The sequence below is a fragment of the Mizuhopecten yessoensis genome, unplaced genomic scaffold (assembly GCF_002113885.1).
Source record: "Mizuhopecten yessoensis strain PY_sf001 unplaced genomic scaffold, ASM211388v2 scaffold9685, whole genome shotgun sequence".
Taxonomy (NCBI): Eukaryota; Metazoa; Mollusca; class Bivalvia; order Pectinida; family Pectinidae; genus Mizuhopecten; species Mizuhopecten yessoensis.
The window spans coordinates 585,805-611,689 of record NW_018408171.1 but is presented as its reverse complement, the minus strand read 5'-3'; the positions used below and the strand labels follow the sequence as shown (position 1 = coordinate 611,689).

General features: G+C 35.5%; 1 protein-coding gene across 1 annotated transcript in view; it reads left to right on the top strand.

The window, feature by feature from the left end:
* The first annotated feature begins 3,624 nt into the window (after positions 1 to 3,624).
* Positions 3,625 to 25,885, top strand: part of LOC110458669 (allene oxide synthase-lipoxygenase protein-like) — a 44,303-nt gene continuing 22,042 nt past the window's right edge. Inside the window, exons 1-9 of the mRNA XM_021510498.1 lie at positions 3,625 to 4,053; positions 4,330 to 4,368; positions 4,677 to 5,132; positions 7,811 to 7,855; positions 8,743 to 8,871; positions 9,082 to 9,185; positions 9,383 to 9,515; positions 9,790 to 9,885; positions 10,545 to 10,641. Coding sequence (XP_021366173.1) covers positions 4,048 to 4,053; positions 4,330 to 4,368; positions 4,677 to 5,132; positions 7,811 to 7,855; positions 8,743 to 8,871; positions 9,082 to 9,185; positions 9,383 to 9,515; positions 9,790 to 9,885; positions 10,545 to 10,641 — 1,105 coding nt within the window. The 5' untranslated portion in view covers positions 3,625 to 4,047. The remainder of the gene's footprint in view (positions 4,054 to 4,329; positions 4,369 to 4,676; positions 5,133 to 7,810; positions 7,856 to 8,742; positions 8,872 to 9,081; positions 9,186 to 9,382; positions 9,516 to 9,789; positions 9,886 to 10,544; positions 10,642 to 25,885) is intronic.

Sequence of the window (25,885 nt, the reverse complement as noted above, 5' to 3'; positions counted from 1 at the left end):
CACAGCATTCAGTTGTTTACCTTATCAGATGATGTGCCAAAGCATCCAGTTGTTTACCTTATCAGATTATGGGTCACAGCATCCAGTTGTTTACCTTATCAGGTTATATGTCACAGTATCCTGTTGTTTACCGTATCAGATTAGGTGTCACAGTATCCAGTTGTTTACATTATCAGATGATATGTCACATCATCCAGTTGTTTACCTGATCAGATTAGGTGTCACAGCATCCAGTTGTTTACCGTATCAGGTGATGTGTCACAACATCCAGTTGTTTACCATATCAGATGATTTGTTTACCGTATCAGATTATGTGTCACAACATCCAGTTGTTTACCTTATCAGATTATGTGCCACAGCATCCAGTTGTTTACCTTATCAGATGATATGTCACATCATCCAGTTGTTTACCTGATCAGATGATGTGTCACAACATCCAGTTGTTTACCATATCAGATGATTTGTTTACCGTATCAGATTATGTGTCACAAGATCCAGTTGTTTACCTTATCAGATTATGTGCCACAGCATCCAGTTGTTTACCTTATCAGAATATGTGTCACAGCATCCAGTTGTTTACCTGATCAGATGATGTGTCACAACATCCTATCAGATTATGTGTTACAGCATCCAGTTATTTATCGTATCAGATAATGTATCACAGCATCCAGGTGTTTACATTATCAGATTGTGTGCCACAGCATTCAGTTGTTTACCGTATCAGATTATGTGTCACAACATCCAGTTGTTTACCGTATCAGATTATATGTCACAGTATCCATTTGTTTACCTTATCAGATTACGTGTCACAACATCCATTTGTTTACCTTATCAGATTATGTGTTACAGCATCCAGTTATTTATCGTATCAGATAATGTATCACAGCATCCAGGTGTTTACATTATCAGATTGTGTGCCACAGCATTCAGTTGTTTACCGTATCAGATAATGCATCACAGCATCCAGTTGTTTACATTATCAGATGATATGTCACATCATTCAGTTGTTTACCTTATCAGATTAGGTGTCACAGCATCCAGTTGTTTACCGTATCAGATGATGTGTCACAACATCCAGTTGTTTACCCTATCAGATTATGTGTCACAGCATCCATTTTTTCCCCTATCAGATTATGTGTTAAAGCATCCAGTTATTTACCCTATCAGATTATGTATCACAGCATCCAGTTGTTTACATTATCAGATTATATGTCACAGCATCCAGTTGTTTACCTTATCAGATTATGTGTCACCACAGCATCCAGTTGTTTACCGTATCAGAAGATGTGTCACAACATCCAGTTGTTTACCCTATCAGATTATGTGTTACATTATCCTGTTGTTTACCCTATCAGATTATGTGTCACAGCATCCAGTTGTTTACCTTATCAGGTTATATGTCACAGTATCCAGTTGTTTACCGTATCAGATTACGTGTCACAACATCCAGTTGTTTACCCTATCAGATTATGTGTTACGTTATCCTGTTGTTTACCTCCTTATCAGAGTATGTGTCACAGCATCCAGTTGTTTACCTTATCAGATTATGTGTCACAGCATCCAGTTGTTTTCCTTATCAGGTTATATGTCACAGTTTCCAGTTGTTTACCGTATCAGATTACGTGTCACAACATCCAGTTGTTTACCCAATCAGATTATGTGTTACATTATCCTGTTGTTTACCTCATCAGATTATGTGTCACAGCATCCAGTTGTTTACCTTATCAGGTTATATGTCACAGTATCCAGTTGTTTACCGTATCAGATTACGTGTCACAACATCCATTTGTTTACCTTATCAGATTATGTGTTACAGCATCCAGTTATTTATCGTATCAGATTATGTATCACAGCATCCAGTCGTTTACATTATCATCCATTTGTTTACCTCATTCAGTTGTTTACCGTATCAGATTATGTGTCACAGCATCCAGTTGTTTACATTATCAGATGATATGTCACATCATTCAGTTGTTTACCTTATCAGATTAGGTGCCACAGCATCCAGTGGTTTACCGTATCAGATTATGTGTTACATTATGCAGTTGTTTATCTCATCATATTATGTGTCACAGCATCCAGTTGTTTACCGTATCAGATTAGGTGTCACAGTATCCAGTTGTTTACCTTATCAGATTAGGTTCCACAGCATCCAGTGGTTTACCGTATCAGATTATGTGTTACAGCATCCAGTTGTTTACCTTATCAGATGATATGTCACATCATCCAGTTGTTTACCTGATCAGATTAGGTGTCACAGCATCCAGTTGTTTACCTTATCAGATTATGTGTTACAGCATCCAGTTGTTTACCTTATCAGATGATATGTCACATCATCCAGTTGTTTACCTGATCAGATGATGTGTCACAACATCCAGTTGTTTACCATATCAGATGATGTGTCACAACATCCAGTTGTTTACCCTATCAGATTATGTGTCACAGCATCCATTTTTTTCCCCTATCAGATTATGTGTTAAAGCATCAAGTTATTTACCCTATCAGATTATGTGTCACAGCATCCAGTTGTTTACATTATCAGATTATATGTCACAGCATCCAGTTGTTTACCTTATCAGATTATGTGTCACCACAGCATCCAGTTGTTTACCTTATCAGAAGATGTGTCACAACATCCAGTTGTTTACCTTATCAGGTTATATGTCACAGTATCCAGTTGTTTACCGTATCAGATTAGGTGTCACAGCATCCAGTTGTTTACCTTATCAGATTATATGTCGCAGCATCAAGTTGTTTACATTATCAGATTATGTGTAAAGTATTTAAATTAATCTCTCCTTTTACAAGGCATGTCATTCAGACGATAGAAAATCAGTGAGGAACCTACTGAACTACATATTTGCTAAACTTAATGTGTGTGAATTAAATTTCTGTTTATATATCAATAACACATTAGCAAGACGGGAAAATCAAGTTAAGAATCAGGGACTACTCAGATCTTTTAAAATATTGATTTAATAAAAAATATGGAACACAGGTTTGAAATAGAGTTTATCCTACAGTATGAAAGTCAGACGGTTTATTTTTCATTAATAAACCGTCTCGTTGTTGACAACTTTAATTTCAAGATCGTGAACTTCCGTTATGTCGGTAATAGCATACCCGTCTCCTCTCTTTATTGATTTATCATGGCGTAATTTATTTGCTTCTATCAAACCGCTCCCAAGCGTAATTATATATGCGTTAGGAAATGAACATAATTCAGTGATTTCTCGTTGTTTCTTGTTATTGTCTTTTTAAGATAAACATCGATATTCGGTACAATTTAGAGGGATGCATTTCAATCAACCAGTTGTTACTAATCTTTTGAATCTCTTGTGTTATATGGTGAGTTCATGGTCATTAAATTTATTCCATTTAACCATTTTAATGTCTGGTTAAATTAAATTCTGTATCTCAACATTGTTCACTTAAATCTCTTAACACGGTTTTCAAATATGAGTTACGACCAGACCTTGACAAGAAGTGATAAAACGATTGAATACATACCCGTCCAGAAACGTCATACTTGATAGTTTATTGATCGCTCTGTGATACTTCAAATCAGTCATGTCTAAGCTTGTGTTGGGGCATAGTCCTTGAGGATCGTGGTAGGATTTGAAACATGTTTTTTTTATATAAAAATGTGTTTATTCGTCGAAGCGTTTAAATTTAGTAATGAAGCTTTAAGTGATAATGACAAAGTAAAGCACTTGCATGTCTTTACGCCTAACCAAGCTACCACCATGGCATGGAGACATGGGTCAGTAAGATGATCAATTCCAACAAATAATTCAGTTACCTGAATTCTGATTGCAGAGCGCTGTATGTGATGTATCATACAATCAATACTTGAAAACACAGTGCTTTTTTACCTGTTGATGATTGTATATGCAGTCGACTATAACATACGCAAAGTATGTCGGTAACGTTTCCAATGGATGCGAGTAAACATAAGAATAACATCCTAAAAAGATCATGCACTAGAATGTGCTGTGTATATATCGTGTACAACGTTAAATCCGCTCTTTAGAGACGCTCAACATCATGGGGGTAAGTCATTTTACTTAAGTGCTTTTATTTATATTTGATTGCACGACAAGGCCCATTGTTTCCCATTTTATTGTTGGTCATTTGGAGACAATGCATATTAAGGGGATGCTTGCTATGCTTGTAAAGACGTATACAATATCCACATGGTCTGTTTAACGAACGCGTTTACCCCGAAAACATATGTTTTGTTTTACTATAGCAAACCTGTGAAATAACAGGTGTAACAGTTTATGTTTTAATGTGTTGTTAATAACATTTTGTATTTCTGTGTTATAGTCCTGCCAGAGTAACGTACTGGTGACAGACAGCTCGCAGGTAGGTAAATAACCGTAGTCAGAGACTGTCGGTTAGAATTCCACTTTTGACACTGGTATTACTCTCCTAGGTTTGTTATATAAGGACATTCAGCACCATCAGTTTATCTCTATATGTGACAATAATTAAACTGTCCTTAGTTTGTAATGTAAGGACGTTCAGCACCATGAATTTATATCTATATTTGACACTAATAAAATGTCACATACTAGTCACTCTTGACGAAGCATGTTGTAAAGTCTGTCTTTGGTTTAAAACAGTAACTGTTAAACAGCTTCGTAGTTTAAATGATACTGATTCTATTGAAGTTTGAGTACCAGATCGGTGTGAAAACTGGGGACCGCAAGGGGGCGGGTACGGACGCCAACGTAACAGTTGTTCTACATAACGATGACGGACAGTCAACAGGCCAACTTCATCTGGACAAATTCCTAAAAAATGACTTCGAAAAGGGCAAAAAGGATTGCTTTAAAGCGGTAGCGTCTTTTATGAGCGTGATTGACTTCATAGAAGTATGGCGAGATGATGCTGGAATAAAAGATGAGTGGTTCCTCGAGTCGATGGAAGTGTACTGCAAGTTCTCAAACAAAACGTACGTGTTCCCTTTCTTACGCTGGATAAAAGAGGGTTACCATTACAAGATCCGCCATCTTGACACGTCACTTCCTCAACATGACCCTCAAAAGGAACAGCGGCTTATGGAGCTGAACGATAAAAAGTCGACCTACCAGATGACGGTCAAAATTCCTGGGCTCCCGATACAGGTAAATGCTTCTAAATGAAAACATATCATGTCAAGTTATGTCATTGATGCATCTGTGATATCCAATTAAGCGCTAATCGCATCCTTTACATTTTACGGTATTTGCACAATAATCTACGTCAATATACAAAATATTGTATCAAGATTGTTGTAAGGAAAATCATTTGTTTTTCCTTGGTATACCATTAAGTACTAAGACCTCTGTACCGATGTAACACTAAAGCCGTAACGATCACCAGATCTAAGTCTTCTCACCTTTAATTATCTTCATATCAAAAGGCTAGAATTCAAACAGGTGGAATGAAATGGGATACAACTTGCTTTCAGAAAAACGTAATGTATATAATTTACCATACAGCTGTAAGCTAAAAGAAATAAATGGCTGAGAAAATAGGATTTCGAACAAATGCAGAATCATGACGTTAATGTAGAATAAACAATTTTAAATGTTTCTATTAAAACAAATTTATGGATCAATTTAAAAGAACGAAAAATATATATATTTCGGCATAAAGACATGAGTAAGTAATGGGATGTCAAACAACCTTTAGTTTATCTGTTTATTACAAACCATACATTTAACAAAGCCTTCACATAAACGTCTTATTTCTTACGAACGAAATTTACTTTTTATTTCTCAAAAAATTATAGAAGTTCCGATTCAATTCCCCACCGGTAAAATAATCATATACTTTCAGCATTTAATTTAGTGAAGATAGTTTTTAAAAGGAAGGTGAAAACTATAAAGAAACTGTCCTATTAAAGAAATGTTGTTAAGTAATGTTAATAGAACAATACGCACAACAATATATTATGATATATCATGTTAAACCACCACGAACTGGTTTCATGAACATGGCAGTTGATCTTTATGAGAGATTGAAATAAAAATAGAATGCAACTATAACCCGTATCTTGCGATGAAAATCAGTTTGAACTGTAATTCATTAGTCATTTAAAAAACTTGCTGCAGAATATGAGGATAAATCTTTGACTTTATTTCAAAATGAAATATAGCATTAAGTCGAAGAGGTATTGCACCTCGTTTGTACGGCCTTGAGAAGGTGTTCGGCGTTAAGAAACCAAGGGAACAAAATGTTAAGTATAATAACGCCGTTTCGATCAAAAGCAATAAAAACCAGATGACACAAATTTCCTGCCTTGCTTGCCTTTCCTTTTTTTTTTTAAAAAAGAAGGAACCACTCGTGCTGTATTTATATGAGCTTACTGTTAACGAAAAAAAAATCAATACAGATTATATATTAATTTGAACCACACGGAAAAAATGTCAACATCAAGCCTGATTAAGCATTAACAGCGCAAACGCTTCTTTAGCATATGAGCTATGCAATTTGCATAGCCTACCTGTACATTATTCATTTGTCGTTATGTTGTGAAGCAAAAACTGCTGAGACATTTAGTTTAAATCCAATTGATGGACGTTTTTTTAAGCAAACGGACCGCTATATTTAGGTCTACGGTATCATTCCTTTGATCAATTTTAAGTAGATGATTAAACTGTATTCATACCGTTTTTTAAGCCGTTCAAGTAGCAAATTTACAATAACAGAAAACTTCCAGTCCAACCGTACAAACTGACACATGATATATATAGATATAAATTTAGAGTATATCATTAGTAAGCATGTTACCGCTTTTGGTCTCAGGATCCCCGTACTACCGCAAAAAATAAAAATTGTTACAACGCTATCAAAACGTTTTACTTGCTTATCTTTAGCTTTGATAAATAAATTCTGAAAAGAAAACTATACCTTGCGGTACGTTTATGGAAAAATAATAGGGACAAAAGAAACCAAATGTAATCAACAACAGTTTCATAAGAGTACAACTTCAGTAGGACTATCACTCATTGACCTAACTAACTGGCCAAAGGAAATGTCCTAGTCCAAATGTGCTGAAGATGTATCCAAACGAAATATTGGTTAAGCGGGAGTTATTGTATATACGTCACACCTTAAGTGACTCCACGAACGTTATTTCCAGTATCCTTCTGCTAAAGGACATTTAATAGCAGATTGGCACTAACTATTAACAATTTACAGTACAGAAACCTTAGTTCATTCCCATTCGTTTCACGTGTCATAAAAAATTGTACGCTCCATTAGTCTATCTACAAATGGGATGTTTTTGAAATGTGTTTACTATTTCTTGACTCACGTTTTGTATATATAATTACTGTTTGTATCCTTGTTACCTATGGTTACGACCTGGGGCATCAACCTCTGTACGCGGCATGTGGTTAGTGTGTATGTGGAGTTGATTACCTATGGTTACGACCCGGGGCATCAACCGCTGTACGCTGCATGTGGTTATTGTGTATGTGGAGGTGATGGAGCATAACTGATATGTCTATTAAAAATGATAATTGAATAGAGTGAGAGATGTATTGGGTTTTGCGAGTAAAAGGGGAGTAAAAGGGGAGTTAATATAAAGTTGTGCATCCTCCTTAATTTAAGAATATAAAAAGGTGATTTTAGAACTGTCAGAGATGATCGTTTTCAAACAAAGAAGTTAGTGTGCATGATAATTGTGTTGCATTGCCATTAGTGCTCAAACTGTCCATCACAACTCAACAAATTCTAGAAATGCAATTAATTGTATTTAAAAGAACATGTAAACCTTGTGTTTAGGTATAACCAATTAAAAATTCTCTTTCAGGCGAAAGAAATACCAGAAGATGAAAAGTTTTCCTCTGACTACCAGGTAAGACAAAGTTTAGCAAAAGTTGTATAGAAATGTAATGTTTATTATGCATCATTATTATATCATGACTTTAATATAATAAACACTGTATTCAATCGAGATGGCGACAGAACAATTTTTCAACGAAAAATAATGTCCCTCATAGACTACGCTGACTAGTTGATAAACGGGAATTACTTTTTAAGACAAAAAAAAAAAATATGTTGTATTAAAAATGTCATATTTTGTATTTCTGTAGCAAGGTGCACTTTATAAGCTCACTGTAGGTGAATGTTAAGACATGAAGAAGATGTAAAAGAAGTTTACCATATATTTGATTTCATGTTTGGGAGATCAGTAGGATGCTTTTTAAGGATAAAGCACCTTTAGAATATCTGAACATGAAATTAAAAATTAGGTAAAGCACTCTATCTTAATTATTTGATAACCCTTGGATAGATTTGACTTCACTGAAAACAATAAATATAACAAGATGAGCTTGAAGGGGTGCACAGTTATTTCCCATTGAAATACAAACTCTTCGGTTGAAATATTTTTCTACCTAATTCAACAAAACATATAGCGGTCAATATTCTGATCATCTCGACAATGTCAATCCAAGCAAACTTACTATTTGTCTCATACAACATAGTGTAAAATAGTCTGTGTGTGGACTATGTATAGTTACATTAAGTGTGCAAATTAAGTATATATTTATACTAAAACTTCGAAGATCTTAACAGTCATATCGGCTTTAATAATTTCACTTCTGCTGTCGAGTGAGATATAAAAGGTTAACAAAAGTTTTAACATCATCTCAAAGAGAAGTGTAATATGACTGTATAATGTACTAAGGACTCTTGGTCTAATGGTCATTTGGAAGTAAAGCTGAAACAATTCCATTTTAGTTTGATCTGGTGAAGCTTGTTGCAGAGATTACAATAAAAGGCAAAATCGTGAAGGTTGTGAGTGGTGACTGGGACAGCCTAGAGGACCTTGGAAACATCTATAAGTCAGATGTATTTTCTAAGCCTTCGGTTAGTACTCATTGATATCTACTGGTTATATGGCATCCCTCTCTAAGTTAATCACAAAGATACATTTAAAAGTTTAAACAAAAATATATCGGAGATATTTTTTCTACACTTTGTTTGTTTACATGACTTTCGAAACAAATCAAACTTTGAAAAGTTATTTCGAGATGTATCCCTTTGCATTAATAATTTAAATAATTTATGATTCTACAGCCTCTGGCGGATGGTACGTGGGATACAGACGAATATTTCGGATTCCAGCGGATTGGTCGGATCAACAATTCACTAATTGCACTCTGCACAGAGATCCCAAACAAGTACAGTAATCTTACTGTTATATTTATGCGATGATCTAAATTTAAAGAAACATGACATAAGCTGTGCATTTGTATTCAAAAATTGTATACCATTCTTATATCGGATTCATTTGGTGTATTTGTCATAATGCTTTACTTTTCTCAATTCAAAAAACTAAAAGTATTAAACAATGATATGTTATAAAAAATTACCCCAGACTTGCTGTGACTGCAGAAATGCTTAAACCCTTCTTAGAAGGCTCCAAACTGCCAGACGTCATCTCTAAGAAGAAGCTGTTTTATGTCGATCTCGCCATTGTGGAAGGAATACCCGTAAAAAGTGGATTAACAGTAAGTGTGGTGCACATTGAACGAGATGTGCATAGATGATAGTGATCAACGAGTGCATTATTCTTACTTGAAATGATGGCAGCACAGATTTCTTTATAATTTGTTTTAATAGTTTTTTGAGTAGGATCATGATGACGATCAGTTTGGTTATATATATCCTCGTGTTTCTATTGTTATTTATTGTATCTTGTAAAAAATCCTATTTAGATATTGTATTATTGACACTGTGGTTTACAATTGTTTGAAATCATTAGCCTTTTTTATATTGATATAGGTTTGTGCCCCGATCGCCTTATTCTACCACAACAAAAAGTCTCGCTTGGTTCCCATAGCGATACAATTGAAGCAGCAGTCCGCGGACGACAATCCAGTGAGAGTCTTATCACAGACAAATCAAAATCTACATTCGTAATGAAATGAATCACCCAACATAGCTTTAAAATGATTTCTTTTGTTTTTAAACATTACCACTATAATTATAATGCAACTATGATTGTTTTCTATGACATCCATTGATGACGTCACACAGAATAGTCTAAAGTGATCATGAATTTTGACAATGATAAACCAAATGTCGTTTTCCTTGGTTGTCTATGCTATAAAAGTGAGAAAGAATTGTGTTTATCTTGAATGAAATATATATATATATATATAAATTGAAAGATTCAAAACTGTACTTCATGATCTATAAATGTAGTCTTCTCGCTGCAGTAGCAATTACTATTTAAACGTATCACAACACTACATTACGGTCCGTCACCATGATTTCTGTTCTTTTGACACATAATTTTCTGAACTCGTCTGGTATAATTGTCTCGTGACTTGTTTCACATTGATTTATTTTGTATTATATGCACTGCAAGCAGAAATACAAGAAAAACAATTTGTGTAATATGTGGTATCATGTTAACACCCAAATCCTACAATTAACCTGCTGCAAACATCAAGCACGGGTGCTAGTTCTTTTTATGTTGAAATATTTGTAGTTTGTGTATTGTGATGATAAACATTCTCCTTTTATATCGATAGGTGTTCCTTCCCTCTGATCCAAAATATACCTGGCTGGCGGCGAAAATGTGGTTTAACCTTGCAGATGCTTCCTATCACGAGTCAAACACTCACTTAGGTAAAGAGCTCAAAGATCATCATCTAACGATATCACACGAAGCATTAAGTCAGTAAATGTAATAAAATGGAGCATGCTCTTTATGAGACAGTAAATCGAATAATCAATCTAGATTATACAATACTCAATGATTGACTGCTAGGTTATTATAACGATGTTTTTATCAATGAACACTAAACATATTACACAAAGCAATAATGCATATATCCCTGTTTTATGAAAAGCAGGTAATTAATAATGAAGTATTCTTAACTCCCTAGTTATAACAAGATACATTTCTCAAAATTGCTGCTTCGGAACTGGTTTATGGTAATTACAAGATAAAATAATTTCAAACAAAACACTACACAGAGATGAATAACAATGGAATAGACAGGTAGGTGGACAAAACTAATCTGCATAATGTTTGTTATCAGGGTTCACTCATCTGTTGATGGAAGGATGTGCTCTGGCCACTCACAGGAACCTTTCTCAATCCCATCCCATCTTCAAATTACTGGCGCCACACTTCCTTTATCTCATCGCTATTAACGGGTAAGTATTCACATTTTGTTGTTCTTCTATACCTTTTTTTTGAGCTTTGAAAAGCCTATATATATCAGTACATCAGAAATATATTTAACTCGAGATTCCGATAAAGTCATTGTTATTCCGTCGTAAGAAGGTTCCCTATTTGGTATGTTTGTATAAACAAAAAAGTCGGACATAAATTAATACTCATCTCATTGATGTATTGTAACATAGGAGCTATGATTTTGTTATACAATGTGCATGTTACAGACAACTCTATTAGACATATAGGTTTTATCGAAACGTACAAATATGTATCTACGTTGTGTCTGATGGCAGAAGTATTTAATTATTATTATACATCTAAACTTTATTTCCTGGTTTCATCGTAATATTTGAGTTAATATTATCATCAACAGATTAGCACTGACAACCCTGATCAATTCGGATGGCTGGGTTCAAAATACGATGGCAATAGGTATTGATGGCATGTTTGAACTTATCAAAAGAAAGTAAGTATTTCGTAGCATACCCGGAAAATGATGATAATAATAGCCAAAGCATGGCATTATTTCAAAGGTTTTATTTGGTGTGAAACTGGTGAATGCATTATCATGTCATATCCTGGTGAATGTATTATCATGTCTTGTCCGTTTATAAACTACATTTTTTCATCACCATGGAATTTCATCAATTTTTTCAGAAATTCGACAAGGTTGCCTACATATATAAGATGCTATATTTTCATACTCGCAAGTACACGTATATATTTTGCACTACACCTGAAAGTGAGGCAGGTAAAACAATCCATCATTCATTCAAACATATTTTATTGACACTGAATAGTGAAAGGCATTGGGCACAAGTTCTTTCAACTTTCTGGGCACTCTTCCATAATAATCGATATGGATAAGGAAGGAAGAAGAACAAATGCATAGAAACGATGGAGGAGGCGACACGCGGGCACCGGTTGAGTCACCTTTATGTTCCCATTTGAACATCCACTAAGGGTATCCACAATGGGTAAACATATTATTAGTCTCTATGACTACTTGCATCTTTTTGGCGAAATGTTATTATGATTCTGACAGCTTACTACACTGACTTGGCACAGTGATGCTTAGTGAGTTGTTTTCAGCGGTTAAGAGTCGAGACACCGGTCATTCGCATTCCTTGCTTGACGAAGGGAACAGACGTTTTTGAAACCTCGCAAATAACTTCCAATTAAGCATTTATATTTGCATAAATGTTGATGGTCTATCGTAATGCAACATTTGTTGTTAACATGGAACGTGTTTGGTATTGTATGTTTTGTTTGATCTCAGACTGGACACCTGGAGGCTGGATGTCGATGGAACACTACCTAAGGAACTGGAGACACGAGGGGTACTTGTTTAGTTTTTGTGATGTACTTATTAATGCAAGAAATACAAAGTATTAATTAGATATTATGACAGATAGTAAACGTTTAAGTATGGCCATGCAGTTAATTGTGTAATAATCAATCTCTATGATGGTAATCCATGCCATTAAAAACGTTATAATATATATTTGGTTTCAGATCAGTTAGCGACTTACATTTAAAAAACTAATGTCATTACATTTCCAATATACCGCTGATGTGGAAGTGTCCATAAAGCGCTGCAATATACATCGTTTATTTGAAGAAAATGTTATTTTGATAAATGAATTTAAAAACTCGGTAAATATTCGAATTATCTTAACATTAGGTATTGGACCAGGCAGTGTTGAAGGGCTACCACTACAGGGAGGACGCTCTGCCACTGTACAACATTATCAAAAACTAAGTCACCAAATACGTCAAAATTTACTACGGTAAACGATAGCAATAATAACTATAGTCTTCAGCTTATTTACCATTTATTATAATTTTTACACATAATTGGCTATTTTGAAATATATATAAAACACAACTTTGTTCAATTACTGTTCCTTTAGTTTTTACATTTTCAACTAATTTGCACTGGAAGTGATTTTGCTAAACATATTATTTAATATTCTCAGACAGCCCCGCGACATACTCGGGGGATCACGAGATCCAGGCTTGGGCACAGGAGTTGGTTAAACCGAGGTCAGAGGGTGGTTGTGGCCTGCTGGTACGTGATCTTACAAATCATTTTATCACCTATATTGTATTTATTTTCAAGACGATTTACTCTTCCGCTGACTTTGATTTTGTGTTGGGTTTTTCTGTGGATGTTGATTACTTTTCCTTATTTGGGCATATCATTTTTCTCCGTAAATATTCAAATTTTCTTTATTGAATTTGTGTTGAAGAAAAGATACTCATTTAAATCCTAATAATTTTGATATTTTCTGTAACCAATACATATATTTTCTTCTATAAGTTGCGATAAAAAATATGAAGAAGCATTTTTCTGAACACAGGGTGTCCCAGGAGAAGGAACTATAGCTAACGAGGAAGACCTAGTGTGCATTTTGACGTGTGTTATTTTCACGGGCAGTGTCACTCATGCAGCAGCAAACTTTGCACAATACGACGAATACGGTTTTCCTCCAAACTACCCCGTGGTTATGAAAGGGAAGCCACCCACCGACAAGGTATTTTGCAGAAGGCATACGTTTTATTTTATTTTAAATTTGAATTATTTCTCTGGTAGGTTCTTTAAAATATGAATTGAGAACCATATGTATTTTCATCATCTTCAGCAATTTTGTGAGCAATATGCTTTAGTACAAAGTAAAGCAATCGCGTGTTCACTGGTACATAATAAAGCTGAATATATAATAAACAATAAGGTATGAAGTATTGGGTTGCTTTCTGAGTGACGTATCACTCGTGATACATCATATCGTGTAATCTGATGTCATGATTACCACCACTTCAGAGTGCATTGACGGAGTCCTGCATCTTGGAGGCTCTTCCAAACAAGAGTGTGACTTTCGAGATAATAACCATCACTAAACTTCTCAGCACGTACGATACTAACAAGCTTGGGGACTACGAGATGCAATACATTTATGATCCAAAAGCTGAACAAGTTTTGCAACAGTAAGTAGAATGCATTTCAATAATACAATTTAAATGTAAAAGATTGAATTTGAGTATGAAAGTACTTTCAAAAACACTGAAAAAGGTCGTATTGGTTCATTTTCGTTGCCGTTGAATCGCGAATTGAAGTAAACCCCTTAAATGACATGCGGATAAGTAATCTCGCTCAGCTAATAAACGACTGTTCATCTATTTCACAATATTCCCGGAGATGACCAATGCAGATTTTAGAATCAGTATTAGAAGACCTTAAAGTGTTTTACTTAGCCTGCGCTTCAGTACAAATGCTGTAAGTTCCTTACAGTGATTCAATAAGACAAGTTTCAACATGGTCTCTCAATAAAAACACATGCTATCTACGTGGGGTCATTTCGTCACATCGCATCGGCGTCTACAGTTTATATATTTAAATGGTACAGTTGTGGGATCGCACAACGTTACACGATGTGCGGTGTGCGCACGATGTGTGCACGGTGTGTGAACGGTGTGTGCACGATGGGCGAACGATAAAAAACTGGACGATCATTGCTTGCGCACATCTGTGCGCACGATGGACGGACGTTGTGCGATAACAATCGTGGTTGGTGTAAATTGAGGAATGCCTTAACAATTTATACGGTTTCGTGTTTAAACATATAAACTTGGTGTTTACGTATGTTTCTATATTCTAGCAACATTTGTAAACTTATCTTTCTGTCTATACATTCTTCTATTTAGAAATTATGTTTTCTGTGTTTTTAAACAAACTTAATCGACACATGTAAAATTACAACACAATCCCGTATCAAAGACGTATAATACGTATTATACGTCTCTGCCCGTATACAGGTAAACATAACCACTTTATACATGTACCTGGACCATAGTTTTCTCCCCGCCTGGGGCACTTACGTAACTCGTCGGGTAAGGCCGGGGGTGTGAAAATCCAGGTGAAGGGGAGCTATAGGCAAACGAATGCAAATAACAAATACTTTTCATTACGGTCAAACGGTATCGCATATCAGCTCTGTGTGTCAGGCACTGGTCAGGTAAAACTCCGGACACTCATAAAATTGTTATTTACCTGTTCTGTTACCTTGGAGCCAAACCCATTCTTGACAGCCTTACGGTCGCTGTAATTCTGTGTAACACGCATTGTGAAATTGTATAATCTTGATTACTGTGATGAGAAATTACAGATATATACACAGTGTACATTATCGCATACAAGCCTTCCGTATTTTTGTCATTCCGTAATTTTGATCTACAAATGATACCAAATCGCACAGTTGTGCGGAGAGAAGCGCACAACGGGGCGAACGATTGCTAAATCGCACAGTTGTGCGCACCATGTGTGGACGATGTGCGGACGGTGTGTGAACGATGTATGCACGGTGTGCGCACGCTATTTTTGGTGCGTTGTGCGGTCCCACAACTGTATCATAGCCATAAAAACAAAAGGTTAAAGATTTTAGTACCAAATAACTCTTTCCTCGAATGTCTTGATGCGCCCAATTATGATTCAGTGAAAATATCAAAAATCACCATTGCGCTAAAAAGAAAAAGCTATGTAGAAATGGCCCGATCCTAAAAAGTAAAAGGCATATCTGAGATACGAAAGGATAGCGGACTCCTGTATAACACACCTAAACGCACACACACACACACACTCACACACACACACGCACACACACACACACACACACTTATTTATATAAGTTTATAAACTACATCGTAAATAAAAACATTTACAGAAATTGATTTTTTTAAAGATTGTACTTAGATTTCGGACTTTGGAAACCATGGTTACCACATCAAATAACACTAAAACATGCAAAAAAACCCAATAAAAAAACCCCAAAAAACCCATGATTTCATCCCCGGCAGATAGATTTTTTTTATCTCAAAATCTGTCTTACCTGAAAAATCACCTACTCCGTAACAGAAATATTACGTTTACCCCGGCAAAGGTCAATCCGGATATCTCACAATATTTCCACATGTGCTGATACAACTATAGACTACACGAAAAGTTATAATACACAGATATGTAAATGGCATTAGCTTAACTCTCAAAGAAAATGCAACTTTTTCTTGAAAAATTATGAAGCCTCTATATAGTCCACTTCACCATGTATATGCCAATTTTAGTGTTCTTTTTAATTTTGTTGTAATATTACAGGGGTAATTTTATTGTACAAAAATGTCACAAATGGCCACCGTGCACTTCCCTATACTGCTACCTTACAGTTTGGAAAATATATTATAAATATCAATTTTAAATTCAGTGTGGCTTAAACGTCTCTCATTTTCTTAATCGATAACTTTTCAGATTTCAGAAAGAGCTCGCCGAACAGAGCAAGCGGGTTCAAGCACTGGAGAAAAAACGTGAATACTCCTTCAAATGGCTAGATCCACACATCGTTCCAAACGCTATCAGCATATAACTCTAAATAGCGTCAACGTTATCTGAATATACCATGATGTGCGCATTGTCAATATTGTCCGGAGGGGCATTGGTTTCGATGTTAACAAATGATATAGTTTTTGTGAAAGAAGCTTCTTTTCTCTCGTAATTTATAAATGGCACGAGGAAAACAGTACATCAAGATCACACCGAATTTAAACTGATCAAACACGTTGAAAGATAAAATTTGCTAAGAAGGCTTGATATTCAATGCTACAACCCGTTTGAAAAATGGCAAATTTGATTGACATTTGTGTTTGTATCAGGTGCCTATATACATTATGTTTATCATGTATGATTGTTCCAGTATATGGTTGTTTATTCGGCGACCTGCAAAACATACAAATTTCAGAAGTAAACATAACAAATACATATGAGATAAAAAGTATAAAATAAATGAAAATGAGCACAATAGATACATGGATATCAGGAATCCAATTGTTAGTTCCCTTTAGAACATTACAAGAAAAATAATAATAATAATTTTATAAATTATAAATCAATTCAACTCAAATTAGCAAACTTTATTGTGAAACTGAATTCCATCCTTAATTAACATAAACCTATATTTTACATAGACGATCAACTGAAATAAGATTGTCCTAATCATGAGCTAATACATGCAATGTATATATAAGACATATGTTACAGACCTTTAATTACATGTCAGCTATTTTATCAACAAAAATATTTCTATTACAATTATATAAGTTGTTATAATTATTATCATACTCATCATAACATGGCATTTCTTTGTAAATTTTTCATAGTTTTGTAGAGCGCTATCCTGTGATCTATCAGAAGTATTAAATTATTAATCAACTATAATTTGTCATGATTTCGTTAGTTTCGAAAGTCAGATGTGTCTTTATGCATATTTTATATTACATGAGTACAACATATATGTTAAAAATATTACTATATATGCATTCAATATTGTGGGATGTTTTTGGTAATCCTTTTTGTACATAAAAACCATGTATATCGATGTTGATAGTATGTCAATAAGTGACAAAATGTTAAAACGAGCAACAGTTTGGGCCATTATAACAGAGAGTTGGTTGTTTTGTCGGTTATATAATAAAGTATATATTTTATATTGTAAGTTACGTCATCTCTCAACCACACCTGACATCAGTGTTGCCTTATCGTACAACGGGTCATAAAGAAATGGGGTGAAGTTTTGTTTTGAATTAGATATTGACATCGCCGCTTTCTTCGAGTCATTTCCCAAACAGAAATATGCATGAGAAAACATTGCTATAATTGATTTTGAGCCCGTCACGTATATACGCATCGATAGAACCCATTATTCTAAATATTCTTGTGTACACAGGTACTTCCAATACGCACTGGAGGTGAAAATGAAATTCGTTTGATTTTTGCATTAGTTTTCGTTTTCTTTGTCTTGTTCATTGCTTTTGTAAAAGATGTGCATTGATTAGGGTGCCTTACAAGCGTCAGCTGTAGGGAATTTCCGTTTAGCTCAACGTTAGAGCATCGGGCTGGAGAACCAATGATCGCAGGTTCGAGCCCCAGCGTCAACACTATCTTAATAACTATTCCGCATCCTTCCACAAACTGGTTCCGCTGACCCTCCCCGTTCAAGGTGGTAGAACCCTTGGCGGGGAGTCAAAGAACATGGGCCGGTTGTGTTTGAAACGGGAGGGTGGAAAATAGTGTAAAAGCTGTGCATTGACTAGGTTGCCTTATAAGCGTCAGCTGTAGATAATTTCCCCTTAGCTCAGCGGAAGAGCATCGGGCTGGAGATCAAAAGTCACGGGTTCGAGCCCCATGGCAGCACTATCTTTATCACTTTTCCTCTTCCTACTACACCTTTTGTGTCCCATCTGTTTGACGTTGTGTCTACACCAATTACTTTTAGCCACTGGTTACTTGTTGTGCATCTGCAAGTTATCTCACGATGTCCTTTCCTGTCGACGATGAGTTTCAAAGAGACACAGAAGAATTTATGTTCGATGGCTCCTGAAATAGAACTTCATCTGTTCACAACAACGCCAACACACTCAGACGAATTTGGAACTCCCTGTCGATACAGACAGACAACAGCAGGCTATCTAGGTACCTTAACCAAATGTAATCTTATACAACTTATTTAGTATTAAATATCTGTGATCAAATATTGTTTCAGAGGTTACAACATATGCTTAGTATAGAATTATTATTATTACATTCGATTGGTGGATAATTATTTGGCATATGTAAAGAGACGTATACGACGACATACATTTAGGATCTTTCAAGAGATTCCATTTCATATAAGATTTATGAAACGAGTCTAAGAATTTTTCAATTTAGCGAGCCTCTGTTGAGCGAAAATGAAAAATTCGTGACGAGTTTCATGAATTTTATATGAAATGAAAACGAGTGTAAGATCATTTTTATCACATAATCAAGATTTGTGGCATTTATTCGTGTAACACGACAACCTTTATGCAATCTTGAAATGCAAAAAGCCGCCATTTTGACTCCAGTGCGGAAGTCTATGACGTCATGTAGTTGTCCTAGGCGTGACGTCACAGTTGAAACAATTGAAACTTTCAACCAATCACAGGGCTGTTAGGTCATATAACTTCATGCTGTCGACCTAACCAATACATTATTAAGTCATAAAATGACAAATTGATGGCAGAAATTTAAACAATAGAAGTGTAAGGTTTAAATCTACAAAATTAACGTATGTCATAAATTCAGATATACCAATAAATATACAATGATCAGGATAAATTATGTATCGCCTTCAAATGTGCAAATCCTTTCAATAAGTTGTGGGAAATGTCCTTTTGTATAAAGTTATTTCGACTTTGTTTATAAGTTTTACTAAAAAGGCATATATTCAATATTTTTGTAAATAATGTAAATAGCAAATCACGATAAAGTTATGTTCTTGATTGGTAAAATATAAAAATGTATCTAAAGATTGTCCAGGTCTTAAAGAAACTGCGACCACGTTTTTGATTAAAAAATGGCTTAATGAATATTATTTATATTTTAAAGATGTAATTCAATATAAGATACATACTCATCAAATGATTATTTTTTCTGCTAATATAACAATTTAACCAACGTACAGTTGTCCTGGTCAAAGTTTTTTCTTCAATTTACTGAAATATCTGAAAATGTGAGGTTTGGTTTGGTTTGGTATTGTTTAACGTCCTAACAACAGCTATTATCATTAAAGGATGGCCTTCCCTGTGTGCAAGATTGTGAATAATTAATATTACAGAAACGGTAAAACATGGCTGCCATTTTATCCGGTATTCTTTTTGTACTTTAACCAAGGCTGGTAGTGTCATAACCTCAATATGAGCTCTCGCGCACCTAAAGGACAGGGATTTTCTCCTTTAAACTAAGCATATTTTTTGAGTCGACAATGAATCATAAAGCACACAATCTGCCGAATAACAAATTAAAGAATTAGAGAGTTATGTGTAATACTGATAATAAATGATGGCCCCGGGTTATGAGGTAAGGTAAAAAGGTATGAATTAACTTAAATGACACAAAAGATTGTACTCGGGATAAAATAATAGTCCATATTTTGGTGTTCTAAAGAAATCAGTAAAATTGGATAAGACTTCAAAAAACAAATTGGCTAAGACTATGAAAAACAGAGAATCCACAAAACGGCGTCTACAGAGAAACACCTCCTGAATACTTACCGTATTAACAATCAATGTATAGCAACTGAGGATATTTCAGCGTCAAATGATTGTGAGGATTAAAGCATCCACATCAGTAAGGCCCAACTGATTGAAAAAAATAGAACAGTACTCTATATCTTATGAAGGTGTTGATGACGTCATTAAACAATTTAAACTTTTTACCTGTATCCTAATTGTGTCTTTTCTATGGAACCATCAATACTACATGTACATTGTACTGATATACTTAACTCACTTTCGGATGTCGTTCAAGTCCGTAGCTCTTTGATCTACTATTAACTGTACGTAGCTGGAATCTATCAACAAACTGAATAGTTATACAACTAATTTCGATGACTTCATCACGACTGGAGCGCCACAAAGGAAGTTGAACAGACACTGGATGTTTTTTGTTGGTATCTCGCCAAAACACCATCAGACCTTTTGAAATATCTGGAAATCTAGATAACCATCCTGGATACTGATCAAATCGAAGCCCGCCTACCAGAAGAATATCCAGTTGGGGCACTGGTTAAATACCGATGTTTAAAAGAACATCTAATAATCTTATTCGAGGATTTGCAAATTGTGCACAGACAACACAAATGATGATATGTATCTTCATGATCATCATCGCAATGACAGGTAGGTGAGCCACAAATACCTACACGGAATAAATCACTTTTTAGACCACTACATTTATGTCTAATTCGTGCTAAAAGAACCGAGAGGTATCGGTTACCGACATTTAAGTAGTTCGGTAAAACGCGTGGTACAGGCGATATTTTCATATTGAATGTAGAAGATGACGAGATATTTTTAACAGAATTATCAAGTCTATTCCATAAATTTATTGTAGAAGGGATAAATAATTCTATAGGAATATCTAATCTACAGCGTGGCAATTGATGGTTATCGGGATTACTAAAATCACGATGAAAATCATTTCTTCTGAAAGGAAGCAAATTATGAAGATTATCTGGTACATAATGAATCTTATAAAAAAGTAGAAAGTTTGGTTTTTCTCTCCCAGATTTCAAAGGTACCCATCCGGTTTCTTAGTTAACTGTCTCACAAGAGGCGACAGAGGATAAACCAGATACAACTCTGGCTGCTTCTAACTGCACCCTCTCCAAGGCATAAGGTTTCTAAGGAAATCCGCCATCTTGGTTTCCGTTGCTATGCAGCGGAATCCAAGATGGCGGCCTTAGTAACCCTACACCTACGGCCCCCCTTCCTCATCACATCATCATGGTGTGTGTATTGCGTGTGACGTCATCAATTTCGTGTTACTGATGTAATCTGCGTGTGACGTCATCAATTTCGCGTTACCTACGGAATTATCTCACCTGTTTCAGCTTTTTGCTTCTGATTTCAGGTATTCTCTCCATGACTTTCTCGCCGCTGCTTCGTTTTTTTTTCTTCTTTTCCTTTCTCCTCTTTTTCTGCTCTTTTTAATCATACATTTTCATTTTCATTTATAATCTTATGCATAAAACATATTTACAAATAATGAATAGATGACGTCATGTTCGACACTATCATCGATCGATATCGGAGCAACCAAAATTTTTTGTATCCGCTCTTAACTCAGGTCCGCATGGCGTAGTGGTAGAACGTTAGTGTACGGGGGGTTTTGATGCGGGTTCCATACGCGTCGATGCGCGTCAATGTCATTTTGTTTTCATGTATAGAATCCTTCATCCTATCATCGGAATGTTTTCTATACAGTTTTTGTTTTAAATTTTTAAGGGTTGTATTATAAACTATTTTTTTTAAGAAGTTTGAAACTAAGATTTTATTAAAAGATAGATAGATAAATGAATCAATATGAAAGGTTGTATTTTGAGACTAAACTCATTCAAAATATGAAAACAAATACAAAATAATCTTTTTTGATGTAATAATATGCAGATGTTGCTGTTTCTGTATTGTATTTTGTCATGATTTGACTTCATTTAGCCACGTTTTGTCCACATTTGTCCACGTGTTGTCCAGATTTTTTGTATCCGCTCTTAACTCAGGTCCGCATGGCGTAGTGGTAGAACGTTAGTGTACGGGGGGTTTTGATGCGGGTTCCATACGCGTCGATGCGCGTCAATGTCATTTTGTTTTCATGTATAGAATCCTTCATCCTATCATCGGAATGTTTTCTATACAGTTTTTGTTTTAAATTTTTAAGGGTTGTATTATAAACTATTTTTTTTAAGAAGTTTGAAACTAAGATTTTATTAAAAGATAGATAGATAAATGAATCAATATGAAAGGTTGTATTTTGAGACTAAACTCATTCAAAATATAAAAACAAATACAAAATAATCTTTTTTGATGTAATAATATGCAGATGTTGCTGTTTCTGTATTGTATTTTGTCATGATTTGACTTCATTTATCCACGTTTTGTCCACATTTGTCCACGTGTTGTCCTAATTTGTCCATGTTTTGAACACATTTGTCCACATTTATCCACGTTTCGTCCACATGTGTCCACATTTGTCCACATTTGTCCACGTTTTGTCCACGTTTTGTCCACATTTGTCCACGTTTTATTCACATTTGTCCACGTTTTGTCCACATTTGTCCACGTATGGCGCCATAGAATTAAAAACGGTAAGTATGAAATGAAAAAACCGATTTGAATGTTAATAGCAAGAAATATAAAAAAGATAATATCAACCGAATGTTTGTTTTTCTTATTCTTTTGTCAAAATTGGAAACCGATTTCATTTATTGCATACTTTCGCAGATTTCACGTAACATTGTACATTGTCTACATATACGGGATGTGTCGTTCCTCAGTGCAGTGATTGTAACGCGTTTATAAATAACCAGTATCATAAGGAAAGATTGAGGGAAGTCAATTCCTTTATCAGAGTAAGGATGTGAGGTATAAGGAACAGTTTTACAAAACAGTCCTTCCCCAACCTGTGGACTTGTACGGATTCACACAGTGTGGGTAGGCCTCGTCGTTAAGTTGTAGGTAACCTTGGTTTTGATGTAGTTACGTCGATCTTTTCTTTTTCGCTTGGTTCCTGTAAATTGTCCTCCTCCTGAGCGTTGACGTTGTTGACAGGTATATCCGTTTGTTCACCCTCAGTTGCAATGTGATCGTCAGGAAACAGTTGTTATGTTTGTCGTGCTTCACTTTCGGCGTTGGCAAATTGTTGTGGTTCGATTTGTTCGTCGGGGAACAAATCCAACGCCGATGCTTCTATTTCAGTTGGCGGAACGGTTTATATTAACTGAGTAAATTCTTCTATCGGAGACTTGAACTGTAAAGGGGTATTCGCAGTCGGTGTTGTGGCCAAAAATGCCACTGTATTCCTGACAATGTATTAAAAAACCAAGATAACAGATGTTACGATGCATTAAAACAATAAGGTTTTTTTTTTACAAAAAAGAAAAGAAATATCTGTACTTACCCCTTGTGTTTCAAGTTGACGTGTCGTCTCAACGATTTTATACTGGTATATGTTTTAGTGCAGTCATTACAATTATCAATGGTGAAATGCACCCTCCAAGAAAAGCAGTAGCTGTATAAAATGACGGTTGTTAGCTTACAGTCTATACTTTTATAGCCTATGGTTTTGGTAGCTTAAATGTGATTGGGTGTTGTATATCGTTGCTCAAATCTGATTGGACGAAACCTGATTGGTAAATGTATTTCGTTGCTCAAATCTGATTGGTCAAACTCTGATTGGTCGATGCATTTCGTTGCTCAAATATGATTGGTCAAACTCTGATTGGTCTTTCCACAGCCTTTCTAATTCGGCTTCCATGTTACTATTAAAGGATTTTTGTAAGGCGTGCGTCAATTGTGTTTTTTCTCTTTCTTATAATTTAAGTATAGCAATAACAAGCATCGCTTTTTATTTATTTATACCTTTACAGTGCCATTTCCGGTTACGACGTTGACGACGAACTCAGTACCGTTGGAAACACAATATCCTCATTTGTCCGACGGATCTATGAAAGAGGGAAGAACACCTAAGATACCCATCCTGTCGTCGGAAGCACCAGTTATTCAGCAGCAGTACTTTTACTACGGTTCACCTACGATGTCCGTCCTGTCGACGGCAGCGCCTGTTACTCAGCAGTCAAACGAGTCGCTAAGATGTTACCGAAATCGGCGTTTTCGTAAGACAGTGCGTGCAAATCCACGACTTGTTACTAACTGTAACCAACGTATTTGACTACTTAAACATCGTATTTCACAAGTTTCGTGACGGAAGAGTATCTTATTATCGAGTAAAAGTACTGTTAATATTTAGTAAAGACTTGAGCTACAGACTAAACGATCCTGTGTACATAAACAAATTTCATTCCATTTTCCCTCAGTTTGACGTATCTGATTGTTTATGTTGATTTAAATAAAAAGTTTAGTTTTGAAAATACCAAACTCCTTTCGTTACTGGTTATGTGCCCTCATATTCATACCAGCATGTTTGCTCTCAATTGTCTAGAAGATGAAAGAAGAGAGAAGAAAGAAGATAAGGAAGACGAGAAATCGGGACTATAAGACCTTGGTCTTTTTTAGTTTTTCTATTGAGGAAATGAACATTGAAATGCCATTTTCTTTTCTGTGGTGATTTTGTTTCCTTTTTATCTGTCTTGCAAGGGTTCGAAGGTCGACAAAGCATTGGTGAGAAATCCCTGGAGAGAATACCTGAAATCAGAAGCAAAAGGCTGAAACAGGGGAGATAATTCCGTAGGTAACGCGAAATTGATGACGTCACACACAATACACAAACTATAGCCCCCCTCCAAACATCATTTTTTGTGTATTGTGTGTGACGTCATCAATTTCGCGTTACCTACGGTAATTAGTATCACGAACACTGGATTTAGTCCCATATGCATCACTTATCAGGGTCACATGTATTCCACATAGTGCATTTCGTAATCGGTACTATTATGACTGGCCATGGACAACTCGCAGTTATACTACCTCTTGTCCTAAGCTTGTCCTTGAGGTCTTTCATGTCTTTTACTGCTCTATTCAACCTGACCCTTAAGTTCATGTGAACATTATCTAGACATTCTGCTATATTAAGAGTATTGTATTTGCATTGCCGATGTCGTGTTTTACTAAATTATTTAGTAAGAATTATGAGAGAAAACGAGAAAATTATAATGTAGGAATGTGGGACATGGATTTCTACACTCGGTTGTAGAATATCATTTATCCTCAAATATTCACACGATATACTTTACTTGTAAACTTTACGTACATTTGATGATAAAGATATACAAAGTGTTGAGCATGGACTACAGCTCGAAACAAAGAAACTGAACCTGTTCCTCCTATAAGCTTAGTTCTAAAATACCCAACATTAAGTACCACCGAAAACGGTTAACTATAACAATAAGAAAGGGATTTTATTACATTGTGCTACAGGGGTTACCTAGTGATGGTGTCATTACCAATGAATCTGACCTCGTTTGCCCACTGACCAACATCATATTCACGGTCAGTGTGAGCCATGCCGCTGCCAACTTCTCCCAATACGACGAGTACGGATTATCCAATGGTCCTAGAGGGTGTTCCCCCTGCTGACAAGGTAGGGTAATCGTATGCACGCTATCAATG